Source organism: Camelus dromedarius, chromosome 31 (assembly GCF_036321535.1).
Source record: "Camelus dromedarius isolate mCamDro1 chromosome 31, mCamDro1.pat, whole genome shotgun sequence".
NCBI classification, from domain to species: domain Eukaryota; kingdom Metazoa; phylum Chordata; class Mammalia; order Artiodactyla; family Camelidae; genus Camelus; species Camelus dromedarius.
In genome coordinates, this window is record NC_087466.1 from 1,849,281 (window position 1) to 1,867,528 (window position 18,248).

The window sequence follows — 18,248 nt, forward strand, 5'->3', positions numbered from 1 at the left end:
GTTAGGCGAGGCTGGTATCCCTCCGTGGTCAGCAACTCGCCAAGAGCCCATCTAAACCCTGGACAACTGGCAAGAGGGGAGGGGGATCCTGGAGAAACCATGGGATCGAGCTGCCATGTCATCCAGCAAGTGGGAAGTTCTTTCCTAAGTCTGACCACACTGTGGTGCCAGCCTCTTTCCTCCATCAGAGAAAACTCCAGCCTTGTGCAGCTCCAGGCCCTGATGCTCCCTCAGCAGGACGCTGGCCTGGGAGCCCTCAAGCCTGAGGGCAGTGAGTAGTGGAGCTGGGCCTCTGCTGTGCACTCCCCACAGCTCCTGCTGGACCTGTTCCACAGCCCGGGGGGCTGCCTTTTCTTAGCTTGGGGTCACCTAGGACACCCAGGCCACTTTTTCTGGGTCTGGCATTTGCCCCCCCGAAGTCCTCAGTGAAGAGGAGAGGGGGTCCTGGGGACGGGGTCTCAGCGCTGCTCTCAGGGCAGCTATGGAGAAAGCTCTGGGGCCCAGCAGGGGGAACCCTCTCTGGGATCTGGTTTCCTTCTCTGGAAAGTAGGGGCGACACCCCGTCCTGCACCACATTGGGACTGAGTTTAGGAGTGACCCATGTACCTTGCTGTGACAACCACTATTACCTCTGACCCCCACCAGGGGCGCTGGGAGTGCTGAGTCACTCCCTGAGGAAGGCAAGGTGGCAGTTTATTTGTACAAAAGGGGCCACTGTCCCAGATGAGGTGATAAGTCTGGATGGACGGCCGGGCAGTCAGCTGCAGCCCACAATGGGCCGGATGCCACACACCTGCCCACAAAGAAGGGGGTGGCTCCAGCCTCACGTCCCACCGGCAGCCCTGAGATAGCATCAGCCAGACCGGAGGGCCATCCGTCTTGTCCCACAAAGGCCAGGACAAAGGCCATGTCACTGGCAGCCTCCCCGACCTGGTCAGTGGGGCCGGGAGCCTTCCTGTGCCAGGCAGCCGGGGCCCAGGCCTGAGGCTCCTTATCAGGGTCCTGTTTGGGGTGAATAGCAAACAAGCCATGTTGTTGACAGGGCCACGGGGGGGGGGGGACACCAAGGGTAGAAGTGGGACCGCAATAATGAGGAAAGCCCTGGCCTACCTTGTGGGCACCCAGGCCCTCATTAGCAGCCTGTGCCGGGCTGGGGCCCCCATAGAGGTGGCTGCTTGGCCTGGGACAGGGAGACTGGGGATGGAGGTGGTCAGAGGTGACTTCCTTCAAGAAATGGCAGCCAGGTGGGGGACATGATTCAGAGACCTCCAGTGCCTCCTCAACCCCTGTGGGGAACTTCCGTGGTCCACACCTCACTTGCCCTCCAGAGGTTCTTACTCAGATGCCTAGGGAGTTGCAGCTGGGCTACCGAATCATCCTCATCACCCACCCCCCATCTCCATCCCTGACTGCCCTGAAAGCTGCCTGCGTGGCATGGTCAGTGCCATCAGGGAATCTCACACCCGAGCTGTCCTCAGAGCCACCTTGCACTGACTCCCGGAAACTACCACTCTGAACTTCTCTTTCTTGCCACATTGCCTGCGGGGGACCCAATGTCCCCTCAGTGTCCTCACTGCCCACACTGTAACGTCCCAGTGTCCTCAATGTCCCAGCATCCTCACTGTCCTCAGTCCTCACTCTCCAGTGTCCTCACTGTCCCAGTGTTCTCACTCCCCACAGTGCGGTCACTGTCCTTCGAGTTCTTCTGAGCCCTCCCACTTGAACTACTGTGAAGTCAGCGGCCAGGGAGTTCACTTGCTGACCTTGTACTTGTCAGGTTATGTCGGGTGTATGAAAATGTCATACGTTTCTGCTCCCTTGAACCACCTCTCACCCCGGCAGCTTTTTCTGGGTTGGGGAGGCGCATAATTCCGGGTCGCGTGGTGCAGAGGCCGGTCAGATGCGGAGCAGGGTTTATTCGCACTGGAGATGGTGTGGGGACTGGGCGGGTCCGGGCGCCGGTTCGCCCCGGGCCGGCTCTGCGGCCGTAGGGCCCGCAACCCGGACGGCATGCTGGCGTGTCTGGGGGATTGTACGAGCGGAGGACGCGCACGGGGTGGGGCCGATCGGGGGAGCCAGCCGCGCTACTCAGCGTCCTCGCTCGGCTCTGGCTCCGGCTCCGGCTCCGCCGCCAGCGGGGAGGTCAGCGGGGTGCTCAGCAACCACCTGCTCGCGGCCTGGGCGCGCAGCCTCCGCAGGCGGCACAGCAGCAGCGCCAGCAGCAGCGCGTGCAGCAGCCCGAGGCCGAGCAGCAAGAGCTGCGCCGCCAGGGCCCCGCGACAGAGCTCGCCGGGCGGGCAGGCGGCGCGCAGCTCGTCCTCCGCGAGGTAGGGCAGCACGCGGCCGCGCAGCGCGGGGGGCGCGGCGCAGCGCAGGTCGCGGTAGGGCTCGCGCTCGATCCGGCCGGCCAGCCAGGCGCGCAGCGGCACCAGGTGGCAGTCGCAGCGCCAGGGGTTGGCGTCCAGGTACGCGGCGCGCAGCACCGGCAGCGCGTCCAGGATCCCCGGCGGCAGCGCCGTCAGGTTGTTGCCCGTCAGCACCAGTTCGGTCGTGTTCAGTGGGAAGGCGGCCGGCAGCGAAGCCCACGTTAGCCCTCGGCGCCCGCAGTCCACGCGCGTCCTCGCGCAGTGACACGGTGCGGGGCAGCCAGAGGCCAGGCGGCTGGGCGGCGCGAGCAGGAGGAGCAGCAGGCCCAGCGCCCCGCGCGGCCCTGGAACGGAAGCGCGGGGGTGAGCCCGGCCCGCGGGGCCCCTGGAGCGCCCCCCATTGCCCGCACGCTTCTCCACCCCGACCGCCCCGCTCACTGGCCGGGGTCCCCTATAAATGTGACCCAAATCTCTTTCAATTACAGCCCCAAAGACCGAGCGCCTCCCAACCCTAGTCTGCCCAGGGAGCAGCCCAGCCGGCCAGACCCCAGACTCACCGGAGCCCATGGTGAGAGGACGGCGGCCCAGGCTGCTCTGGAGCGCGAGGCGCTGGCCGCGGAACCAGGCGATAAGGCCACCCCAACCCCTGCCGGGCCCCAGCGCGCCCGTCGAACCGACCACAGCGCGCCGCCCGGCCAGAAATAACCGCGAGGCCGAGCCGGCAGCGCGGATAAGAGTGCTATCACAGCCAGGCCCCGGCGACCGCACTTCCGCCCTGCTCGCTCCCAGGGGCGCATGGAGCACTCAGACACCCTCTGCGACGTTCACCAATATTGTTCTCCTGTCACCAGGACAGGACGCAACATTCACAACTAAACAAACTGGAGAATGGGGCTTGGGGGGCAGGGGTCATGCGGGTGGAGGGATGGGGGTGCCAAGGGCTCCGGAACCCGGGGCAACAGTGCTGCTGGGGAGAACAGATCGCCAGCGACAGGCGGGGAAGGTGGCCGCCAGGCTGCCCACCACCCACTGCTCCTGGAGCCTTGAGGCCGGGCCAAGGCCATGGGGGATGGGGGCGGGCCTTCACAGGTGTCCCATCCTCCATTGCTCTCCCCAGCAGCCGGATGGTCTCCTTAGTTCTGGAGGAATCCTAATTGCTTCAGCTGCCTGATCTGCCCCCAAAGCTACCTGGTGAGGGGGTGAAGAGGTAAGAAGGACCCAGCCCACCTCGGCACAAAGTGAGGGCTCCAAGTCCATTCTGCAGCATTGGGTGGGGGAACAAGCCTGGGGTCTCAAGGATCTGCTCCTATGTTCTGCCTTGGTTTACCTACTCCTCTGGGTAGGGCATGGAGTCTGAGTGCTGTGACCTTCCTGGTTGGGAGAAGATCTTAGAAGTCACCACCCGACTTAGCTCCTGCTTCCCCAAGGCCAGAGAGGGCTGGTTGTGGGGGCTGTGATCCAGGCCCCTTAAGCAGATACAAACGAGGGGAGAGGCTGATGCTGAGAATAAATTAGGGTTGGCTGGGGGCTGAGGCCCCGCGTCTCTGGGTCAGGTCAGGAACAGTGGGGAAAGACAGGTCCAGGTCTGGGCCATTGCGGGGTTGGGATTGTGTCCAGGCCTGTTGGAGATCCAGATGAATCCGGGTCGAGTCCAAGCCAGTCGGGGTCCAGGGATGGGAAGGGCAAGCTGGAGAACTGGCAGTATATCCATGGCAACGGGGGTCTGGGGCGAGGTCACTGGTCCTGCATTTGCTGCTTCATTTTCTGCAGCATCTCCTGCATGCGCCTCAGCTGGGGGGCGGGGCAGAAACCAGAGAGTGGGGTGAGAAATATGATGGTAGGGGCCTGGCTCTGGCCCCACCCCCAGCCCTGGCTCCTCCCCTGCCGCCTGCGAACCTCCTCATCCTTCATCCTGATGAGCTTCTCCGTCTCGGCGTCGGGGGTGGGCAGGGGCAGGATGGGGATGGGGCTCTCCATGCGGCTGTCCTGGGTCAGCTTGCTGCAGGGTGGACATGAGGGACAGGGCTGTTGGGGGCTGACCCCGACACCACCAAAGCCCGGGCTCCCACACCTCTGGGCGGGTCAGGTGTGTACGGGTCGGGCGGGGAGCGCACCTGGTCATCTGCTGGATGCAGTGCGCGCGGTAGTTCTCGTAGTGCACGTCGCACGTCACGTCCTTGAGGTCGTGCATGTGGGTGCGGATCAGCATGTTGCGAAGTTTCACGAAATCGCAGTGCGCCTGGTTCTCCACTGCGGGCGGGGGCGGGCAGTGGGTGGGGCGCTGCCCCAGAGGAACCTTCCCACCCAAAAGGCTGTGCCCCAGGCCTCAACTCACCCTCCACGATCCCCCAGGGGTACAGTCGTCCCCGGACCCGCTGGCCCTTGGCCTCCACCACCGTGTTGCTGCCGATAACAGCGAAGGGTGCACTCTCCTGGGGGGGGGGCAGGTGTAAGGGCTCACACCCAGTTAGCAGGGGTGTGGGGTCAGTGGTGGCAGAGGGACGTGGGCGCTCAGCACCTGGTCGGCCCCTCCAGCATCACCAACCACAACCTCTCCCTAAGGAGAGCCTGCAGCCCCCACCTCTGGCATCTCTGTTGCCAGCTGAAGCTGGAGCTGGTGTAGCTGAGACCTCAGGGCTTTTGCCAGGGGCTGTGCTCAGCCACGTGTCCTGCCTTCCCAAAACCCTCCGTATGAGCCGTTCCATCTAGTGCCTGCCCTTCCCAACCCAAGAGCTGACCCTCCTGTTAGTGACGCCCTTGCAGAGTCTGGGGTGAAGGGCCCACACTGCTTCCAGCCCAGTGGCCACCTGTCTCTGGCTTGGACTTGCCATCACCACTCTAGGCCTGGGGCACTCAAAGCCACCACCTCCAGCTCAGGATTCTGGGCACAAGGCTTGTGGCCACTGGGCCAGGCCCTTCTGCTGGTGAAGCAGGGAAGGGGGCTGAGAGCAAGGCCAGGGTGGGGACCTGGCCAGCAGCTGTGCCTTTGGGTCCTGACAAGCGCTCCATGACCCATGAACTATGCGGGCCCAAACTACACAAGCCAGTGGGGAACCTGGGCAGCCCCAGCCCCAGCCCCAGGGGAAGGGACTTCACTGCTGGATGAGAGGCCCTTGCCCAAGAGATCAGACCTAGGTGATGAGTCCTCTCCCTGGCCTGGCATAAACTGGTCTCTGGGCCCCTCCCCGCCCAGCATGCTGCACACTCACCTTCAGTTCTCGATCCTGCTGCTTGAAGTCCTCATCTTCATCTGAGTCACACTCAGGAAACTGGTACACGTGGATCCCAAACTTGTCGATCTCCTCCCGGATCTGCAGCGGGCGAGGGCCATCAGGTTAGGGGCCAGCACCCGGGCAGTACCCCCGTGCCCCCCCAGAGTCTGGCTGGGCCACTGCCACAGAGGCTCACCCGCTCCTTCAGCTTCCGGATCTCACTGGGGACGAGACAGTCCGCTTTGGCGATGAGGGGCACGATGTTCACCTTCTCGTGCAAGGCTTTCATGAAGCCCACATCCACGGGCCGCAGCCTGTGGAGAGCAGCCAGGGTGGTGGAGCATGCGTGGGGCAGAGGCAGTGGGAGGAGGGCACGGTGCAGGGGGCAGGTGGCCACCGGCACCGGCTGGCCCGAGGACAGCCACGTACCCATGCCCAGCCACGTACCCATGCCCAAAAGGGGAGATGAAGTACAGGCAGCAGTGCACTCGGTTGTCTTGGATGTTCTTGCGGTTGAGGCCGCTCTCGTCCCGGAAATACTGTTCAAACTGCTGGTCCACGTAGTCAGTGATGGGCTTCCAGCTGGGGGCAGGGGTGCATGAAGCCAGGCCGAGGGGCGGGGGGCCGGGAGGCTGGGACACCCGGGCAGGCCCTCCTTACCACTCAGAGTTGTTGACGGCGTCCCCGAAGCCCGGCGTGTCCACAATGGTGAGTTTCAACTTGACCCCCTTCTCCTCAATGTCCACAGTGTGCTTCAGGATCTCCACTGTCTGGCTGATGCGCTCTGGGGAAGGGGGCAGGGGGCAGGGAGAGCACTGTTTGGAGCGGCCTCTGTGGCCCTCACTCCTACCCCAGGCAGCCGGGATGCTTGTCCTCATCCACCCTAGTTTTTCAGGCCTGGCCACATAGCCCATCTGTGGTCTGGACCCTGAACAGGAGACCCACACTTTGGGGACAGAGGGCAGGGCTAGACCTGGAAGGCGCCCCTGGAAAGGTCACACAGTAGGGGATGGTGGCCAGCGCCAGGGCCACATGGGACCCACTCACCCTCCGCACTGAGCAGCTTCCGCTCCTTGTACAGGTCGGTCAGGAAGAGGCTGTGAACCAGCGTGGACTTCCCCAAGCCTGACTCCCCTGCCCAGGGGTGCAGTGAGCGAGTCAGGTTAAGTCTGAGGCCCTTGAGACAGAGCCTGGCCGCCAGTGCCCCACCCGCCCTCCTTGGGTGCCAGCCCACTCACCTGCCACCATGAGCGTGAAGTCGAAGCCCTTCTTCACAGACTTACGGTGCACCTGGTTGGGCAGCGTGGCGAAGCCCACGTACTGCTTGTCAATGTCCTGGGTGGGAGAGGGGCGGGTCAGGAGCATGCTGCAGTTCCTGGGGCAGCCAGTGCCCCGTCCCCTACCCAGCTCAGGCCAGGGGGCAGCAGAGGGCAGAGCCCCCAGGGTGGGGCATCTCAACAGCAGAAATGGGTGGGGGCCCGGCCAAGGCCTAGAGGTGGCGGCAGGTGGGGGTGGAGACACCCTGGAGGGCTTTGCAGGAGCACGTGGAGTGGGATGCCAGGCATAGCACACGAGGCCGTGTCCTCCCTTCCGTGGTGTACAGAGGACACCAGGACCCAGACCCCCAGATGCGCCCAAGGCCCTCATAGGCTGGAGAAGCCCCCGCCTCAATACTCACCCCTCCGGAGTGTACCGGGTGGGAGGCCCCGTCTGGCCCCGATCCAGCCGCGGGGGTGGCTGGCTGCGGCGACGCGGCGCAGAGGCTATTTATAGAAATCGGCGCCAAGCCTCCTACTGCCTCCGAGGCCCACCCTGAGGACCCTGGCCCTGCGGCCCCAGTCGCGTCCCCAGCCCAAGGGCCTGGGGCAGGCACACAACTGACCCATCTTCCGCTCCCCTCTCCACACACACCTTGAGCCGCCTCTGGGCCTGAGTCCGTGGTGACAGCAGCTGCTCCACCAGGCGGTCCTGGGGTGCTGCCAGCGAGTCCATCGCTGCGACCCTGCCCGCTGCGCTGGGGCCCAGACTGCGATGGGCGGTCAGGCGTGCGCGAGGGGCTCGCGCGCTGTGCTGCCCCGAGGCCCCGTTGTCGCCCCCGGGGTTACAGGTTAGAACCGGGGCCCAGAGAGGGTGGCGCTCACGCGGTGCCGCGACCAGAGGCCACCAAGCCGCTCGTCCAGCCCCAGGCAGGCCAGCCCCGGCACAGGCCTCGCACCGAAGGGGACGGAAGGGAGCGCTCGGTCGCTGGGAGACAGTCGCCTAGAAATTGGGCCGCGCAGGCGGAGCTACCGGAGCGGAGGAGGGCAGGGCCGAGCTCGGCAGGGCGGGCGGCTGCGCGCGGGGAGCGGCGCAGCTCAGTCCGTCAGTCCCCAGACTGCACAGCCGGGTGGGCGGGGGGCCGGGTCTGCGCTGCAGCGTCCCGCCCGCCAGAGGGCGCCAGAGGGCGCCCCCGACCTACGCGCACGCACGCGGGAGCCCGCTGGGCCCGTTGTCGCCCGCGCCCGCTGCGATGTCCTGGCGGCGCCCCCAACTACCCACAGACATGCTCCTCCCTTGACTGCCTGCCCCGCGTGTGCGCGTGTACGTTTGGGGAATTCTTACTGCCGTGGCTTGGAGACAAGTGGGGGACTTACGAGGGCAGAGCCCACCTCCGCACCCAGGCCCAAAGAGGCTTACGTTGCCGGGGAGGGGGCGGTCAGAGCACTGGATGCCCACCCTCCCACTGCCACCCCTGCACGCTTGGAAGCTGCAGCCAGTGCGCAGCTCCACAAACCTGCCTGCCACCCCTGCGCTGCCACCTCTGCTCCCAGACAGCCCCAAACAGCAGAGGTAGGGGGAGCTGGAGTGGGCCCCTCTCCAGGGGGCTTCCCTCTGAGTATCCCCCTGCTCTCACCCACAGGACTAGGCAACGCCGGGCCTGGAGAGCTCAAGCCAGCTCAGCACTCACCCCTATGCAGCCACCCAGGGACCACAGGGGTCTCTTGAGTCACCAAACCCTCCCTTGCCCACCCTGCCTTCAGGACGCCACCAGAATCTGACCAAGCCAGCGCCAGCGGGGTGGAAGGAAGGCCTGGAAAGGAGATGGGAGTATGAAGAGGCGTGCCCTGGGCTGTGTGTGTCAGTATGGATGGGAGGCCCCTCAGCTCTCCCCCCACCCAGCCCTTCCTTCTTGGCTCCCCAATTAAGAGGCCTCTGTCCCCCTGTCCAGGCTCCTGCTGCTGCAGTGGAGCCTGGAGGCCGCTGGCACCTGGGGAGGAAGGGTGGGCCCACAGCTGGGAACAGGGGAGCCTTTCATCCGAGTGGAGGGTGGCAGTGGGGGGGGGCCACTGGCCCCAGCTCCCCCAGCCTGTCCCCCGGCCCTTGCTCTAAGAAAGTGTCCAGCCTGGCCCTGGCCCTCTGAAGGAGGCTTCTGGGCTGGGTCCCACCCAGCCTCCACTCTGGGCTGGGTCCCATCCTGCCTCCACCCCACCTCCACCCACAGGTCCACTTTAGACACGGCCCCTGGCCAGGTTCCCACTGGGACAGGCTGGCATCTCCAGGAATCTCCAGGAGGACAGCCCGAGCCGGGCCCCAGCATCCCCCAGCCTGGTGCCTGGTAAGGCTTGCTGCCCCTAGACTGCCTCAGTTTCCCCACCAGAAAGACAAAGCCTCTGGGGAGGCCCAGGTCAGGAGGACAAGATCAGCTCCTGGCCAGCTTGCCCGTCTCCTGACCTTGACCAGACAGGGTCTGTGGATTTCCTGAGGTCCCCAGGGAAGGGGCCCTGCCACCCCCTTTCTCTGGCCCCCGGGGCACAACAAATAGTCCTCAGGACTTCTGGAGCCATGGACGTGGCTGCACCCACCTCCTCCCCAGCTCCCCTGGTCCCTGACACTGTAGAGGCGTTTCCATTCTTAGAAGCACCCATAGCGGCTCAGGAAGCAGCCACCAGAGCCCATGGAGCCCCCGTCACTGCCTGAGGTGGAGTGGGGGTCAGGGGAGGGGGCACAGAGGGCCACCAGAGCCCTCCCCAGTGCCCGAGATGGGGCAGGCACAGAGGGGGCCCACAGAGCTCCCCTGCCCCCTTTTCCAGGGTGTGGACAGGCTGAGGCTCAGTAACACGGATGGACCAGTAAAGCTACTCCGTGCTCCTGACTCCCCAGAGACCCGCAGGAGCCCGCCCCAAACACCTGGCTCCCCGGCCCTGCTCCCAGGGGGGCCCCCCACACCCTGTCCACATAATGCCTCTCCCCCTTGTGCTGGGGGCAGGGGATGGGTGAGGCTGGTCTTAGCTGATCTCAAGGCTGGGGAGACACAGGTCCGAAGGGGCTCACACTTCCGCAGGGGGGTCTCTGTTGTCAAGTGGCAGCTGCGGGGGCCCAGTGACTCTGAGTGCCTGCAGGCCCCAGAGAAGAGTGAGGGCTGGTCTTCCAGGCCTTCCCTCTTTCTCTCTCTCAAACAATAGCTGGCGGCAGGTCCCTGCATCTCCTCATTGTCTGGCCTGCCACGACTGGGAGGCAGCTCCTGGCCCAGGCTCCCCGGGGAGCCCCTCACTGGCAGGGTGAGGTTGACAGGGTCCCTCCCCATAAGCCTCACCCAGCCCAGGGCGGGAAATGTCTCTGCCAGGGGCCTGGCACTGGGCAGCCAGTGACTCCCAGCCCCTACCCCACCTGCAGAGCCACTCCTGGCCCGCCTGCCGCACCTGGACCAGGACTTCGGGGTTCCACCCAGCATCCACCCAGGGTGTGAACCCCCATCCCCGAAAAGGGCTGCCAACGCCATCCTGGTGCCAGAGTTGGGCCCTTCTTTTCTGCCCCAATCGTAGCCAAACTCAAGCCAGAGAAGCCCCAGCAGGGCTGCCCCAGAGCCTCCAGCTCGCCTGGCTACCCAACCCCCACCCCATCTCAGGGTCTCCCAGCTGTTTACAGCTGACCTCAGCTGGGTTCACAGTGGGTACTCAGGCCAGTTTCCCGTCTGGCTTTGCATTCTTGGAGGGTGGGATCCAGGCTGGCCTTTGGGAAACCTGTTTGTACCCCCTAGGTCTGAAGACCCATGCTGAACACCCGGGATGACTCAGACCAGGCCCTGGAGGCTCCCAGTCTGGGGAAGAGGCCTGGCCTCAGGTCAGCCCACTCATACTGGCTCATGGGGAGAGGAGGCATGAGATGGAGAGGAGTTGGGTGGGGTGGCCAGAGGCTCCCCTGTGGGGCTGCTCGCGGACTGGCCCTGGCTGGTGGACTCAGACCCCTCCCCCAGCCCGTGGCCTTCCATGACCATGGCCTCCCTCAAGACCCCCAGCACACGGCCACAGGCCAGGTCAGCAAGGAGCCGCGGGCGCTGGACCAGTGGGAGGGGGCACCCGGCCCATCCCCCATCTGGGGAGGGGCGCAAGGCAAGCGGTGAGGGTCAGCAGCCGGTCCCCAGGCATGGCGCTCACTCCTCCCCTCTGCTGCCCCAGGTCGGCAGCACTGCCCAGGCTGACAATCGGTTATCGGTTATCGCGACAGGGCGGGGTGACGGCCGGCGGGGGCGGGGTCGCGCCGGGGCGCCGCAGCGTTGGTGGCACAATGGGTGACAGCCGGCCCGGTGAGAGGCGGCGCACACGTACCTGCTTGTCCTCTGCGGGGTCGGGTCGGGTCGGGGGTCGGGTCAGGGTCGGGGTCCGGGCCGGCGGGCGGGGGAGAGACGAAGATACACGGTGAGAGGCGCGCGGGCGGCGGGGACAAAGGCGCGCGCGCGCGCGAGCGGGCGCCGGGCTCACCTGGGGTCGCCAGCTTGCTCTTGTACCGCAGGCCTGTACTCATGGTGGCCGCCGGGGGGGTGGGGGGGACGTGCACGCGGGCGGGGCGGCGACGAGCGGAGGCCGAGGCCGGGCTGCGGGGTGACCGGCCCCTCGGCGCCGCGGCCCGCCCCGCCCCGCCCGCGCGCCCGCCAGCCAATCGGCGTCCGCCGCGCCCACGCGCGACCCGGCGCGGCCAGCGGGGGCGGGGACCCAGGCGCCCCCGACCGCCTCCGCATCCGCCGCCCCGGGCGACGCCCTCGCCTCCCGCCGGCCGGCAGGGCGCCCGACCGATACCGCATGGACGGCCCCTGCCCACCTCCCCTTCCCCCTGCCCAGCCCCGGCCCACCCCTCTCCCCATCTCTCCAGGCCAGGGTCTGACTCTTTGGCCCTGGTGGGACCCCAGTCCATACCTGGCCTCTGGCCACCCGTACTGTGGCCCGACTGTAAAGCTGGCCTCGCGGGTCTCCCTCGTCATTACGGCCCCCTACGCTGTGCTCCTCGAGGTTAGGGGATGCTCCTCCTCACCTTATCAGGATGGACGCGGGCGGTGCTGGCCTGGGGAGTCCTAGTCCTGGCCGAGGTAAGAAAGGAGATATCACTGTGGGGAAAGCCTGATGCCTGGCGGGGGCGTCCCCAGTCCCCCTCTTGTCACGGCTCAGTGCTCTGCACGCCTGCTCTGTAAGCAGGCACACCTGAGCAATGGTCCCCTTTTCCAGAATTACTGGTGCGGGATGAGCTGCATCCCGGACAGGACGGGCCTAACCTGAAGCCTGCTGCCCCCTACACCCACCTCTGCGTCCTCTGCTCTAGAGACCCAGGGGAAGACCTGCTACACCCTGCAAAGGGGTGTGGGAGGCAGCCGGGGCACTGGGAAGGAGGGGCCAGGGCCTGCACCCCACTTACTGGGAAGCTGAGGACTCGGAGTGGGAGCACCTCCTGGTCCTCCTCCCTGTCACACTCCCAGGTACCTCAGCCTGAACCACCCCCGAGAGCCCCAGGAGGCATGTCTGGAGCCTTGGGTCCCTCAGAAAGGGCAGTCAGGCCTGTGGTTACCAGCTCCCCAGGGGAGATGGCCTGCTGCACCGTCCATAGGCAGGAAGCCCTGGCCCTTGGGCGCCCCTCAGTCCCTCTGCTGGCCCGTAGGCTCCTCCATCTCTGATCTCTAGCACCTGGCCCAGAGTTGTCTCCCTCTAAGTAAGAAAGGCCACGTAAGCAGCACCGTTGCTCTGTCAAGCTCTGCGGCCCGCCCTGCTTCCTCTCTGCCTGGACCTCCGTCTAGGTGCAGCACTGTGCCGAGGAGGGGGACCCTCCACCACTCCAGCTCCTCATCCAGGCCTCGTGGCCAGATGCAGTTGGAATTCAGAAATTTTCGTGTAACTTGTTCATTATGTGATACCTCCCTGGATCCTGGGGCTGCACCTGATAATCTAGGACCTTAAGATTTTTGTAGCAAAACCCAACTATTCACAAGACTGAAATAAAGAAAGACCACAGGAATGTACAGCAGTTTAGGGCGGGCCTCGCCATCAAGTTTTGAAAATCTTTGTTTCAGAGCTTTTGGGAATTTGGAATTGTAGATAAAGGAGTGAGGCCGGAGGGGATACTTGGAGCTCCAGGCAGGACTTCTGAGCCTTCATCAGCCCCAAGGGGCAGGGTGGGAACCCTGTCTCAGGGGACCTGGACCTTTGCAAAATAGTTCACGTGGTCAGTGAAAAATGAGGCGTGGACATGCAGCACAGACTGACCCATGCAAGCCTGAGCTTGTGGGGATGCAGGAGAGACAGAAGCCTGTCCCCGATGGGGCAGACGTGTCCCTGAAAAGTGCAAGACAGCACTTAATGTCCTCGGATCAAGAGGAGGAGCTCCAGGCAGCTCTGGGTCTGGGGTTTGCACTCGGCCTTGCGGGGAGTGGACTTCAGGTTAAGGGGCCTCACTTGGCCAAATCACAAATTTTAGAACAATCCAGGAGATGGGGGACAAAAGGGGCAGGGTGCACCATGTAAACGGGGTCTTTTTTTTATTAAGGTAAGCTCACTTCAAGAGTATGTGCATGTACCGAGGTTATAGACCAGTGGTTCAGGCCCAGGAAAGAGGGCACCCCCTGTGAAATGTTTGAGGGTGGCCGCAGGCTGCTGGCCTGGAGGGGGCGGGGTCCACTCCGAGCCCTGGGGCAGTGGTCACCCTGGGCTGTGGTCACCCACAGCCGTGAGTCCAGGGGACAGCTTGAATCCCACCACAGACGCTGAGGCTGCCCCTGACAGCTGAGTGACCTCTTATGACAGCATCACTGGCTCCACATGCAAAGGTGGGCCTGGGACACTTCTAAGGTCACTTCTGAGGTCAGGAAAGCAGGCCAAGGGCCCAGGCCAGCAGATTCTTGGGACGCCCCTCCAGTTCTGTCAGGCGGGATAGCGCAAGGCCTCTTCTGCTTTCTTGGGCCTGGACGCTGCCAACCAATGGCCGAGTGAAGCCCTTGCTTGGCCCCTGCCCGTCACGGCTCAGCCCAGTGGCCAGGCCACCGTCCTTCCCACTTCAGGGCTGTGTGGGAGGAAAGCTCCCCCCCAGTGGGGGCTGGGTCTGCGTCCTCTTATCTGGAAGTCTGTTCCAGATAAGGAGCATCTTATCTTAAGTAAGACGTTCCTGGGTAGGAAAAAAAATGCTACTTTTTAATTCATAAGAAAAAGAAGTTAATGAGTGAAAAAAAAAAGCTACACCCAGAAAAATCTGTTCAAGCAACTTGGGCTACAAATAGCTTGATGCTTTTCAGAAAAAAAACACCTCTTTTTAGTTAGGAAATTCTCAAGAGGCTGCATTTAGCTGGTGCTGTGTCTCCCTCCCCAACGGCACAGACTCGTGGGCAGGTGTGGTCATACAGGACGGAGAAGGAAGAGCTTGTGCCTCCGTGTGTGCCACGGTGACAGTGACGGTGATGGTGGAAGTGCCAGGTTCAGGGGTGGAGTGGGGTGACAAAGTTCTGGAACGTTCAGTCCATCGGAGGCCAAGGATGAAGGCAGAGGCCGAGCTGGATGCAGCTTCGTGACCAGCACCCCTCATGAGGGGCTGGAGGGAAGGGCCTGTGGGTCACGCGGGTCCACGGAGGCCAGACCACATCCTCGAGGAAAGGGCCACACGGAGGAGGAGAAATACATGGCCCTTTAGGTGGACACAGAAGGGCCTTAGGGCAAAACAGAGTTAATCTGCTGAGAGACCTGCCTGATGCGCAGTGACAGCCTCACCCGCGTGTCTACATCAGGATCTGGCTTGGAGCCTCCAACCCTGCGTGGCTGAGACAGTGCCCCCGGGGCAGCCCCAGCAGTGGTGGAGGCCCGCTCCCTGTCCCAGCACTGTGCGGGACCCTCTCAGCGGAGACGTCAGGGAGGCCCCAAACAAGCCTCCAGCCTGTGATTCACACAGCCCACTCCAACTAGTCTCTGGGTCACTCCTGAGACTCTGGCCGTTGGTGGGACCAGGGTGCAGGGCAGGCCTAGGTCAAGCTCAGTGTTGCTCAAGAGAAGGACCTATGGCTCTGGCTGTTGGAGGGTGGTTAGGTCAGCCCCGGCCAAGGCCAGTACCCTCATGGTTTGTCCTTACCCACAACTTGACCAGCTCTGCCAGCCACACTGTCCTGGACACTGCCATGTGGTGTCCACCTGCTTCAGGCTTGGGCACTGTCCCCGTCTGAGGCCCTTGCTGCTCAGTGTGCAAGGTTGGGGCCTGGGGAGCCCAGGCCAGAGCCAGATGGTCCTCCTCTTGCAGGGTCACTCCTGAGGGGACCCCCCCATCCCTACTCCCACCTCCAGTGACGGAGGGGAGCAGGGCACAGGGCGCCTTGCTGGCCTTCCACCTACACGGCCCTCTCTGGGCAGCCCCGGGAGTGGGCACTGTGCCTGCAAATAGACCATCAAGCAGGGTTCAGAGTGCAGGGGGGCTGCACTGGGACCTATGAGCCCAGCCCTTGCCCCGCAAAGGGATGTGACCTGCCCTGGATAAGGAGCCCTGTCCAACCCCAGCACCCTCTCACCCCTCCTTTGACTGCTTGTGGGCACTGCTCTCACGCCCCGTCCTTGTCTGTCTGCAGCCCTGGGTCAGCGTCCCTCCACACCCAGGCTCCCATGCTCGCCCCTTCCTCCTGGTACTGCCTACTGTGTCCTGCAGCCCCACGCTTCGAGTGCCCCCTGCCCAGACAGCCCTGCCTGTGGAGCTCTGGGGACACGTGTATGCTCTGGGGCAGTGGGAGGACATGTCTGTTCATCTCCCGTTACAACAGTGTAATGAAGAGGGTCCCATCCAGGGGAAGACGGGCCAATCAAATGGGCACAGAGTCCCAAGCAGCCGCGCCCAGCAGGAGGGCACCTCCTGCCCCATCACAACCTCCTCTGTGCTGCAGGGACAGAGCAGGCTTCCAAGTGGACAGACCCGCCGTCCACATCGTGTCCCCCATTCACTGGGCAGCTGGACTGAGGGACAAAGGACGCCTGTGCTTGGTGGCGGTGGGCCAGCCTGAGGACCCAGGAACCCAGAGCAGCAGCAGGCACCAAGTCCCTGGCGAGGGTCAGTGGGGGCCTCTGTCCCCTCCTGATGAGACACAGCCCTGGGAGAGGATGCCAACAGCAGGGGCCCTGAGCAGAGTGCATCTCAACAAGGAGGGGCTGCCCAAACATGTGTCCACGGGGCCCTCTGAAGGGATGCCCTTGGGGGTGCAGGGGGCTGGCCAGGGCCTCCCTGTGACCGTGTGCTGCACCTGACTGTCCTCGCTGCAGTTCTGGATTTCACAAGCAGCAGAGGTGGAGACCTGAAATGGTGCCTACGTGGAGATGCTCCCAGAGGCACTCGTGCATTTAAAAATCCCAGGGGAGCACAGGCTTGGGGAAGGCAGAACGGGCCAGAGCAGGAGCTCTGGTGACCTAGATCCAGAGGCAGCCAGCCAGGCAGCGCCCTCCCCCTACCCCCGTGACAGCCTCTTTGCGCCAGGGGAGGCCGAGTGTTGGGGTTCCTGAGGCTGGCTCCAGCTCCCCACTGCATCCTGGCCCTGGGCTTGTCATGTGATCATCGGGCCAGAGACAGGTCAGAAAATCCCCCGGGAGTAAACCAATGGACCCAGCGAGGGCTCCAGCTCCCAGCCTCAGCCACAGCATCCCACCCTGGGCACACTGGCAGCAGCACCCCAGCTACTCAGTGGGGATGGGAGGCAGCGGGGAGGGCAGGGACTTGGGGTCTCAGCTCATTCCTTGCCACGGTCCTCTCCACACCCCTTGTTTGGGCTGCTGGCTGCTGGGGATTCCTCTGCAGCTCTGCCTACCCCTGGTGCACATTGCTGAGGCTGTACAGCTGCTCCAAGCCACGGGGAACCACTGTCGGGGTCCCCCTCTAGATGGGGTAGCGTCAGGAACCCCAGAACCTCAAGTCACCGAACGGCAAGGGTAGGCACTGGCTCGGCGGCCAAGTCTGAGCGCTTCTGGCCAGCATCCCACCAGGGCTGGCTGAGGACTCCTGACCCACATCACCCCCAGCTCTGCACCTTGCCTGCACGCTCAGCCTCCCTGGGTCCAGGCTGGCCTTGGGCCATCTTCAGAGAACTTTCTGGGAGCCACGAAACCTACTCTACCCACACTGCTTGCTCTCAGGCCCCCGTCCTGCTGAGCCCAGGCACTGCTTCCTCTCCCCTTGCTCAGCAGGCACCTCTCCCTACCTCCTCTTCCAGACTCATCTCGCACCCTCCCCCCCCCCATTCTCCAGCTTGACCGGGGAGCCCCACGGAGGGCCCTGCTCACCCCCAGCACCCTGGCACCCAGGCACTCCCAGGAGCCGGCCCACAGCAAGGGGGCAAGGGGGTGTTCACAGACAGGAAGGCCTGGGCTCAGACTTTGTCAGACACCAGGGCCTGACCAGGGACCGGGTTTAGGGGAGGAATGTGCGCAGGGCCTACCGGAACCAAGGGAGGAGGCCCCTGCGACAAGGGCCAGGGAGGTGGCGGATGCTGAGGGGCCGACAGTACTGATCTTGGTGCTGGAGTGGTGAGCAGGGAAGGCCTTCCAGGCCTTTCAGTAAAACAAGGTGATTGCAGAGGGAGGATGGCAAACAGGAAGCAAGGTATTGTGGCTGGTGGGGTGGTGTGGGGACGGCCCCAGCATGCTGGGAGCCAGGAGTGGAAGGGACCAGACACACCCAGAATCCTGGGTACCAGCAGGAGCTTCTGGGCCCAGCAACTCCAGTCCCAGTGCCCTGCCATTTTTGTGTTCTTGTTTGTTTGTTTTCTACTGTTGAGTTTTGAGACTTCTTTGTTTATTCTGGTTACTAGTCCTTTGCTGCACATGTCGTTTGCAAATATTTCCTCCCAGTCTGCAGCTTGTCTTTTCATTCTTTTAACGGGGGTCTTTCTCTGAGTAAAAGTTTTAAATTTTGCTGGAGTCCAATTTATCAGTTTTTCTTTTTATGGCTCATTCTTTTGAAGTATAAGAATTTGTTGCTTAGCCCTAAATCCTGAAGATTTTCTCTTTTGTTTTTTTTCCCTAAAATTTTTAGTTTTACATTTTAAATTTAAGGTCATGATTTTGAGTCAATTTTTGTATAAGGTAAAAGCTTTAGGTTGGGGTTTTGTTTGCCTGGGAACGTCCACTTGCTCCCACAACATGTGTTGCATCCTTCCCTCACTGGATTGAGTTTGAACTTTTGTCAAAAATCAGTTGTGGCAGGGAGGGTATAGCTCAAGTGGCAGAGTGTCTGCTTAGTACGCACGAGGTCCTGGGTTCAATCCCCAGTACCACCTCCAAAAATAAATAAAACTAGCTACCTCCCCCCATCTCCACCAAAATAAAATAATTTTAAAATACAATAATAAATTAAAAAAAAAAAGAAGAGTCAGTTCTCCCCTCCCTCCCTCTCTCCCCTCCCCACTTCTCTTAAAAAAAAA

The 18,248-nt window shown here is 63.1% G+C and overlaps 2 protein-coding genes across 4 annotated transcripts; both read right to left on the minus strand.

The window, feature by feature from the left end:
- Positions 1-1,892: 1,892 nt before the first annotated feature.
- On the minus strand, positions 1,893-3,055 carry GP1BB (glycoprotein Ib platelet subunit beta). The gene is made up of 2 exons (XM_031443302.2): positions 2,924-3,055; positions 1,893-2,710 (listed from the first exon to the last, which is right to left on the minus strand). The coding sequence occupies exons 1-2, from the start codon at positions 2,931-2,933 to the stop codon at positions 2,085-2,087; spliced, it is 636 nt and encodes a 211-aa protein (XP_031299162.2). The 5' UTR covers positions 2,934-3,055; the 3' UTR covers positions 1,893-2,084.
- Positions 3,056-3,185: 130 nt separating this feature from the next.
- On the minus strand, positions 3,186-11,431 carry SEPTIN5 (septin 5). Of its 3 annotated transcripts, XM_031443226.2 has the most exons (12): positions 11,317-11,431; positions 11,164-11,174; positions 6,817-6,913; positions 6,626-6,712; positions 6,239-6,362; positions 6,026-6,160; positions 5,775-5,892; positions 5,576-5,677; positions 4,702-4,798; positions 4,481-4,616; positions 4,263-4,365; positions 3,186-4,157 (listed from the first exon to the last, which is right to left on the minus strand). In XM_031443226.2, exons 1-12 carry the CDS (start codon positions 11,357-11,359, stop codon positions 4,101-4,103), a joined length of 1,110 nt encoding a protein of 369 aa, XP_031299086.2. In that variant the 5' UTR covers positions 11,360-11,431; the 3' UTR covers positions 3,186-4,100. The 3 variants fall into 3 exon arrangements, with proteins under 3 accessions (XP_031299086.2, XP_064337045.1, XP_064337046.1); XM_064480975.1 differs by lacking the exons at positions 11,164-11,174; positions 11,317-11,431 and adding an exon at positions 7,490-7,678; XM_064480976.1 differs by lacking the exons at positions 11,164-11,174; positions 11,317-11,431 and adding an exon at positions 7,257-7,303.
- Between the last annotated feature and the right edge of the window lie 6,817 nt (positions 11,432-18,248).